This window comes from Panthera uncia (genome assembly GCF_023721935.1).
Source record: "Panthera uncia isolate 11264 chromosome A1 unlocalized genomic scaffold, Puncia_PCG_1.0 HiC_scaffold_16, whole genome shotgun sequence".
NCBI lineage: Eukaryota > Metazoa > Chordata > Mammalia > Carnivora > Felidae > Panthera > Panthera uncia.
Genome location: NW_026057576.1, coordinates 77464053 through 77473454, shown reverse-complemented (window position 1 = coordinate 77473454; position 9402 = coordinate 77464053). Strand labels below are relative to the sequence as shown.

The window sequence follows — 9402 nt, the reverse complement described above, 5'->3', positions numbered from 1 at the left end:
CTGAAACAGCGGGAGACCGACAGCCACAAGACCTCGTTCCGTACATGTAGTGATCGCAAGCAATCAGCAATTCCTTTAGACAGACGGTGCAGAAAGGCTGGTCTCCTGCAAAAAAAAACACATCATGTCTTTAAATAGCACGTGGACAAAATGTTTGAAACTCTGCCTAATGAGGTTTGATACCTTAATACATTCTGAACACTATGAACATGAGATACAAAAGGATATTACGAGTAAACATCCGTTCTTTCCAAAGTAGGTAGATAGTAAGACCATGCCTTTTATGTTGGTACACGCGTTATTACGTCAGCACTTGCAGCCTCTTACAGCCTTGGGTACAAAGACCAGCACACCCCAGTGTCGTCTGGGTGGGTGGCCTGTGGGTCCTGCCACTGCGGTGTTCCTTCTCAGGACGGGGACGCAGGCTCCTGTGCCCCAAGAAAGCCATGCCACGGCTGTCAGTACACACCGGTTACCTGGATGAACCAAGGTCCTCAGTCCAGATTAAAATGAAGCATTCAATTGGGGCACCTTGGGGCTCAGTCGGTTGAGCGTCTGACTCAGTTTCGGCTCAGGTCATGGTCTCATGGCTTTATGGGTTTAAGCCCCACATTGGGCTTTGTGCTGATGGTGTGGAGCCTGCTTGGGACTCTCTCTCCCTCTCTCTCTCAAAATGAATAAACTTAAAAAAAAAAAAAAAGACTTGTTTAAAAGTAAATAAAAAGAGGTATTCATTCTACTGCAAAGTTTAGACTATGTGAAGCGTAGTAACTCAGTTATTAAATACAAACAATGGATGGCTGCCAGAGCAGGCATGGGCAAAACGGGTGAGGGGGTCGAAAGATACAAACTTCCAGTTGTAAAATATGCCAGGGATAGGAGTACAGCAGGATGACCACAGTTAATAATACTTATTGCACATTTGAAAGTTGTTAAGAGAGTGAATCTTTAAAAAGTCCTTATCAACAAGTTTAAACAAAAAAAGTTTAACTGTAGTGACAGGTTAACTAGGCTTACTGTGACGACTTCGTAATACATAGAAACATCGAGTTATCGTGTACCTCTGAAACTAAAACGTTACAGGTCAGTTATACCTTAATTTAAAAACTTTTATAAACAAAGAAATCTAAGCAGCCGTTCCACGTTAGCTAGCCTGGCATTCATCTAGTTTCACAGACTCTGGCCCCCTTGCAGTGTTTCCCACGGCCACCTGCATCTCTCTACTGTATCTAATCATGACCTAAAGCCTAAAGCTTGACGTGCTGAGTACTCACGTGTGATTTTACTGTTCACTGGAAATAATAAAAGGGATTTAAAGATCACTAAGTCAACAAAATCTTCCTAGACCATCAAATCCAACAGAATCTGCTTCTGTAACATTCCGTATTTTTAGAAAAAAACGCCTAGGCTTTTGTCCTTATGGGAAACTTCATCAAAGGTAGGGGAAAAATACCCAGCATTTGTCTTATCCACTTACCCTGACTTATTTCTCAGAGGCACCTTTTATGAAATAGGGGTTTTAAAAGTGACCCGTGGATGGAGTTAAGCTGTTTATTCAAGATCAAACCCCTAAGGGACAAAGATGGGTTTAAACCCAGCAAAGTTTAGCCTGTGTGTCTGTGTCTCTACTACAGCCTTTTACATACACCAGAACTGTATAAATATGAAGAAATCCAGTATTAGCAACTGTGTTCTATTCAATCTTAACTCCCATAACTTCACTTTCAGCGTTAGCTCTAATTAAAATAGAAGTAGAAAAAGCAAATGGAATTTTCTAGAAGGAAAGATTCTTTTGAACTACTTTTATTGCCACTGGACTGCTAATCAAGTATCTTAGCTTTTTATTATTTGTCTAGGTTAATCTTAACACTCAAAAAGATTCTTAAGGGGCACCTGGGTGGCTCAGTCGAGCACCCGACTTCGGCTCAGGTCACAGTCTTGCGGTCTGTGGGTTTGAGCCTCATGATGGGCTCTGTGCTGACAGCCTATCAGTGCAGAGCCTGCTTCAGATCCTCTGTCCCCCTCTTTCTGCCCCTCCCCCACTCACACTCTCCCCCAAAATAAGTAAATGTTAAAAAAAATTTTTCTTAAATGTTTTTGAAGTTTTGCCTTCTTGTAGATCCTGATATGCAAAAAGGTCACATTTGAAGGTATAATGAACTGCAATTCGCATTTCTTCACCAGACAGTTCTCTATGACAGGGATTCACTGTAAAACACTGAGGGATTTCCATCTGGCACAGATAATGTTCTCGGTGTTCATCAAATGAAGTAAACACTCAGAAAACAACCTAGTGTTTACCCAGAGCCCTGTGTGCTCCAGCGGCCACTCAGTTCTTCCTTGTGACGGCTTCATAAGCAGCTACAAGGCAGACTATACGAAAGAAACAAATTCTCTTCTCCACTTACCGCTTAGAAATGTGAACCATATTATCCCCTATAAATGAAGTTGGTCTACATCAGAAATCAGCAAACCTCTTGAGCGCAGGGCCAGAAAATAAGTAATATCAGCTTTGTGGGCCATTTGGTCTCTGTTGCAAACAACTCTGCCATCGTACAAAAGCAGCCACAGACGATGCTTAAGCGGATGAGAATGGCTGTGTGCCAATAAAACTTTATTTATGGACACTAAAATCTGAATTTTATAATTTTCGTGTATCATAAAACAGGATTTTTTTTTAACCATTTAACAATATAAACCTCATTCTTGGCTCACGGGCCCTACAAAAACAGGTGGCAAACTGGATTTGGCTTATGGGCAGTATTTCCCACCCCCTGGTCTACATATATATTCTGCTTTGACATCTATTTGCTGGCAATTAGATAACTTCTACTTCGTTATTAAGAATGACAAAAGAACTTAAGGCTTCATCTAAACTGCTGGTATACAAATTTGTAAAACAAAAGTTTAAAAATTACTTCCATCCAAATTAAATATCCTGCTAGAGGAGCAAAGAGACCAAATTTATCTCTCGACCTCGCGTCTGCACAGCTCTCGTGCACACACAGGAAACACACCTTAGTCCTACAGTGGCATTTGATGACCGTGAGACAAGCACAGGGTCACTTGGAAATGCACATTTACGCGCCTTATGTAAATGAGTATGGCCACACTGGGGTGTGTGATGGCACAGAGTGATTCGAAGTTCCATGACCAAGCCACTTCCATGTGGTTTCATAAAAAATATGTCCAATCACTTAAAAAATGGCCACTTGGGGAACAAGCCAGTATATAAGATGTTTGCCAGGTAAAACTTAAACCATTTCCTTTTCTACAAAATAATCTTCAAATTTAAAACCTTTATATTGAATTGTTAGATGGACAGACATTATTAGAGCAAGAAACAGATTTGCTACGGGCTATGTTTGTAGCAATTCGGCTAATTTTTTTCAACATACTCATGAAGTGATGACATTATTTTTATTGAAATAGCAGCTACGTGAAATCTCTTTCCACATTTACTGCGTTAGGTTGCTTCCAGGCCACCCCCAGCCCAGCCAACCAAAAACAAAAAACAAATCAGTCTGAGACTCACTTGAGTGTTTAATTCAAACCTATATTTGTAGTTTCTAAAATGTTGATCCACAGACCACTCTCTGGTTACACGTGTGTAGCAATGAAAACAAAGGCAGAGAATCCCGGCCATCCCGACAAAAGGAACAGCTCCTTTCCCAACATCCTTTAAAAATACACATGGGACCGTCTGGCACATCAGCGCGGGCGGTGGTGGAACACACGGGCTCCTGGTGCTCTCCTCCCTGTGGGCCCAGCTCCGCCAACTACCTGTTGTAAGCCCGCTCCTTTTTGGATTTCTCCAGGGCCTTGTCCATGGTTTTCTCATTCTCCCCTCGACACTTGGGACAGTACCACTTGCCCTTTGGTTTATGATTCAGCCCCACGCAGGAGAAGTGGAACCACTCGATGGGGCACTCGTCATTGTCGCAGCCGATCATTTCTCCATAGGAGACCTGATTGCACAGACAGTACGTGGGCTCGTTCGGGTCGATGGGAAGGTCTGCAGGGGACGCCTCCCTCTCGGCTTTGGCCTTGGAGCGCTTCTTCTTCTTGGAGGCTTTCGCCTTCTTCTCCTTGGGCGTTCCCGAGGTGACATCATCATGGTCGTGATGATTGGCCGCGTTCTCCCGGTTCTCGTTGTTGCGCTGCCGCCGGGACCTCTTGCTGTTGGTCTTTTCCGCCTGCGTGACGGTCTCGCTCTTTGACTTATCCTGGCCGGCTTTGCCACTGTGGCCAGTGGTGTCATTGACCTCCTGGTGGGCCTCAAAGAGCTCCACGTGACTGTCCACCTGCCTGGTCCGGTTCTCCACCAGCTCCACCATCTGACTCACGATCTGGATCTTCTCGTCCCCCAGCTCCTGGCTCCGAATCAGGGCTCTCTGAATGCAGTGTAACACTCTCCTCTTCTGGACACCGTCTGTCTCACGTTTAAATTTCTCATAGTACTCATCCAGCTCCTTTAGGATTTCTGCAGAGGGAAAAAGAAGCATTACACCCATGCCACAAACACTGCTGAACCTTTTATTTGATTCTCCAGTCTAGGAGAAAGCAATGGCGAAGCACAGAAACGATCGCTGCAAGATTTCCTAGGATGAAAATCCTGCAACCTACAGGCCTTTCGAGGGGGCACCGTTTTTCTCTATTGAAAAAAATCCCTGGAACAGATGCCAACACCGTTCCGGTTCAGCGAGGTGCCGCTCAGAGCCCCCCGGGGGGCTCTGTGCATTCAGAAGCATGAGGAACGTTTCTCGGAATGGGCAAGGACGAGGAAAAGTTTAAATTTAGATGAAGTGCTGGCACCCAAACTTTTATTTTCTATAAAATTAATGATTTATGTCCTATATTTCCATTATTTTATTCAAATATTCTTCTAACTTAAAGGCCTGTATTTCCTTCATTTTAATGTACCAATGTCTAGAATACCCTGTTAGAGAACGTATATAAATAGTACCCAGTGACCCAGAGCCTCAGTTTGTCACATCTTTCTCCTCCTACCACATTATTCCTCCGTATTTACTGAAAACAAGAATGGTTTGTCACAATAAAGCCCAACAACCTAGCTTTGCTTTGAAACAAGGGTGTCACATTTTGCTTTCGCATTTACTGCTTAAGACAATACACATTCATATCTATAAAAACAAACAGATTTTAAAACATTACCAAAAACAAAAACCCTCAGTACTATATTTAAACCTTGTACAGGGGATGCCTGGCTGGCTCAGTCTGTAGAGCATGTGACTCTTGATTTTAGGGTTGCGAGTTCAAGCCCCACATTGGGTATAGAGATTACTTAAAAATAAAATCTTACAAAACAAAAAAACAAAAAGCCCCCAAAACTCTGTACAGACACTATATGATTGGAAAATGTAACTTGGGAAAATTAGGAAATTTCCCAAGAAATAAAAGTTGTTAAATTATCTTGATCAAAATAAAGTAAATATTCTTGCCAAAAGCTATTGAAATACAAATAGAAATTCCCAGTTATTTTCCCCAAACAGTAACAAATCTAAATAGAATCAGGGGCACGTGGCTTAGTCGGAAGAGCACACAAATCTTGATCTCTCAGGGTTGTGAGTTCCAGCCCCATGATGGGTGTAGAGATTATTAAATATCAATAAATAGTATCAGATTTTTTTTTCCCTGAAACCCTCTGTAGTCTCTTAAAATAATGCAATTCTACTCTCCAACCAGGAAGTATGTGTATGTATGGGGCCGGTGGTGAGGGGGGCAGGGGAGCAGTCGGTGATGTATAAAATGTAACCTGCAAGGGTTCCAGATCTTATCTTCAAATAGTTATAAGGCATAAACCTAACACTGAAATAAACACAGGCACTTAGGCCAACCCTGAAGCTTACCTAAATGTAAGTATTCTGGAGTGCCTGGGTGGCTCATTCCATTAAGTATTGAACTCTGGATTTCAGCTCAGGTCATGATCTCAAGGTTCATGAGTTCAAGCTCTACATCAGGCTCTGCGTCGACACTGACGGTGTGGAGTCTGCTTAGGATTCTCTCTCCCCCATGTTCTCTTTCTCTCTCTCAAAAATAAAGAAAACAAAAAAGAGAGCTCTGAAGATACTTCCTAATTGAACAACGTAGACTATCTGCCACCAGAAAGGAGGAATGCCACAGTCTCATAGCGTCTTAGAGTAATTCTGAAAATAGGCTCAAGGTATCTAAGTTCTATTTCATAGATATTAAAATATGAGTTTCTGCAACGTATTTTTAAATTGATTGCACATTACAAAACTATTATCTGGTTTAATCAAGTAACTTTTTTTTTTTTTAAGTTTATTTTGAGAGAGAGCAAGCGGGGGAGTCAGGGAGAGAATCCCAAGGACGGTCAGCACTGTCAGCGCAGAACTGTACACAGGGCTTGAACTCACCAACCTTCAGATGAACCTGAGCCACCGATTCAGAGTTAGATGCTTAACCAACCAACCAAGCCACTCAGATGCCCCTCAAGTAACCAAATTTCTAACGACAATGTTACTCTTTGATAGAAGAGAGACGATTTTATCTTATTGCTAATATTAAAATCACTAAGGTATGGCTTCTTTTATATCACAAGCAAACTTATATCCATGTGAGGCCTCAGTCTTGGGAAAGAAACAAAAATGACATCACAAAATTACCCAGAAGTAATTCTGTTCCCTACACAATGGCTTAATTTCTGAGACTCTCCAAGGACACCGTTCCATCAGCAAAGCCAGTTAAGTACACACTGTAACAAGACCACCACCAGTTCTAACTGCGCGGGCGCCCTGCCAGGACACTTTCAGGAGCTTCTTCAGTTCCACCAGCTCAAACTGCTGCTGACGTTCCTTCTGAAACGCTCCACACCAACATCACTGTAGGCAAGCAATGGTACCACGGAAAGAATTTAAGGATTAAGTGAGACTGTAGCAAAATTTAATGTGATCTGGCCAATGTATAAAAGGCTGCACTGGTGTTCTTTATGAAGCTGACTTCCATTGCGAGGTGAGTATTTTTAAAATACTTGAAACATAACGCAAAAATAAGTTTGAATTCAATAATCCAAGCATAACTTCAAATAACATTTAAAATTGGTAAACTAATTATAATCCATCTTTATGAAGCAGTCTCCAGTTGATGCGTACTAAGCAAGTCTGACCCGCAACACAGGCCCTTCGAACGAAAAGCCCGAGTGTTCCCACGTACGGTGCACACCCCCACATGCACAGCGGAGCCCCCAGGCGAGGGGTGACCATTACCCGCAGCTCACTCGGCGGCACCGGCTGCCCGCGGGCACGCCGTCTTCCCCGCAGGAGCAACCAGCCCCGCCGCGGGTGCAGGCTGTACTGGAGACACCTGGTCCCGAAGCAGCAACAAAGTAACTTCGAGGGGATGCTAGATGAATTCACAAACACTGTCATCTTGAAATTTCCTGTAGGCACTAACGGACGGTGAGGGCGACAATGACTCCCTTTGACCTCTGCACCGAGTCGCCGTCCCGGCTCGCCCTGCGCCCGGCCCCTGTCCCCTCACGCTTCCCCCGCTCCGCGTGGACCTGGACCATCGACGGGCCCGGGGAGGGAGGCCTGAGCTGCAACCTCTGCAGCTCCCGCACCGGGACGCCGCCATTGCTCCGCGGCCGGAAATGGCCAGGCTCGAGCCCCTGAGGGACAGGGGCGGGGCCTGGCCCCCAGCCAATGAGGAGGCGGTCAGCGGGCGTCGCGCCCCGCCCCGAGAGCCACCGCCTGTGGGGATCGCCGGGCCGTAGGGCGGAGGCCGAGCGGGGCCCCAATCACAGCACAGGATCGACGAACACGGCCCACCCCAGCAGTGCCAATGGCCAATCCCAGGCCGGAGGCCGGGCGACCCGAAGACATTCAAATCAACTCGACCCCCCTCCTCCTCCCCGCCCCTCTGAAGAAAAAAGAAGGCAGCGGAAACAGAGACCCGTGCCAGTCACTGCGCAATGCCCACCCTCCTCCGGCGCAGCAACCAATAACTCAGCAGCGGATGGATAAGGACATTCCATGGGGGACGGCGAGACCAATCACAGGGAAGCCAAAGCGGGACGTTCGCAATATGCTAATAAGACCCCTATAAAAGTCGCTGCGAAGCAGAGACTCGGCTAGAGCGCGCAGGGGGCGCCATGCCCACAGGGGTGCCCGTTGCGCTTCGGGGCGTGCGGCTGCTTCCCACCTTCCCCCCCCCCCCCACGCTTCCGTTTCCCTGCTGCGCAGCCCTGTAAACATTAGTAAACTCCGAGTGACGATCCGCGTCCCATACGCAGCCCCCACTGCCGTGCCTGACCTGGCAGGAAAGTTTCCCCAACAGCCAACAATTCCCAGCGGACACGAACCCTCCTCCTCTGTCCGGAACTCTGGGCAGCCGGGGCTGCAGAGAACGACCCACAGGTCCTCTCCCCTGCCATGTTCCTCTGCAAACAGACAATCTTTGCCCGCGCCCCCCGAGCACAGATGGGCGACTTCCTCGACCCATCCTCCCTTCCCTTCCCTCTCTTCCTCTCCCCTTCCCCACCGCACGCACAGAATAAAGCCCTAGCCCTCAGCGAACTACACCCGGCCGCGCCGCCCCCTACACGGCGGCCCTCACTCGGTGTCCAGCTCCACGGGAGGCCCGGGGGGCTGCGCGGGGGCGGAGGCGGCCGGGGCCACACCGCGCGGAGTGCCGACCCCGGACTTTATATAACACTCAGATTCGGGACTGGGTGGGGGTGGCTCCGGGGATGGCAAGCAGAGCAGGGGACCCGCCGCCCGCAGCGCCCTCCCAGAAGCCCTGCGCGCAGCCCCGTCGCTGCGCCCCTCAGCCCCAGCTACCGCGGCACATCCCTCCCTCGGCGCCCTAGCCTGCGCCCCCCTGCGCCCCCTCCCCCGCAGCACCCCGCCTCGTCACTTCACTACAAAGAGCGCTTTGCTCGCGCAGCCTGGCATTGAGACCTCTCGTTCCTCCTTCCTCCTCCGTGTCCGGGCTTCGCGCACAAGGACCTTGGCGAATCAAAGACGCTCCAGACCTTTTGTTCCTGCCCGGCCGGGGCCACCTCCGCGGGCCCGCGGCTCCTCCGGGCGGGGAACAGGACGGCCCGCGGCCCCGCGGCGCGCCGCGACCGGCGGGGATGGAGCGGCCGCCCCCGCCCATCCATCCCGCCGTACCTTGGTATTTCGCGTCGATCTCCCGCATCAGCGAGACGTTTCTCTGCAGGTCGAATGGCAGAGACTCGATGGAGTCCAGGTAGTCCTCCACATAGTTCACCAGGTGGATCTGCTCCCCGTTGGCAGGGCTCAACATGGTTCACCGAGGTCCCCGGCGACTCGGCGCGGCTTTCCGCTTCCTCCAGCCCCCGCCCCCTCGGAGCCCAGCGCTGCAAAATGCAAAGCTCCCGCCCGCCGGCGCCCCCCC

The 9402-nt window shown here is 48.2% G+C and overlaps 1 protein-coding gene across 3 annotated transcripts in view; it reads right to left on the bottom strand.

Annotated features, from left to right (window-relative positions):
* Positions 1-3525: 3525 nt before the first annotated feature.
* The window catches only part of ING1 (inhibitor of growth family member 1), a 7386-nt gene continuing 1509 nt past the window's right edge, over positions 3526-9402 (bottom strand). Inside the window, exons 1-2 of one of the 3 annotated variants that reach the window (XM_049647231.1) lie at positions 9156-9396; positions 3526-4483 (exon numbers count right to left, since the gene is read on the bottom strand). In XM_049647231.1, coding sequence (XP_049503188.1) covers positions 3780-4483; positions 9156-9291 — 840 coding nt within the window. In that variant the 5' untranslated portion in view covers positions 9292-9396 and the 3' untranslated portion in view covers positions 3526-3779. Of the gene's footprint in view, positions 4484-7941; positions 8033-9155; positions 9397-9402 lie in introns of those variants that run through there. The other 2 variants (XM_049647232.1, XM_049647230.1) reach the window with 2 other exon arrangements.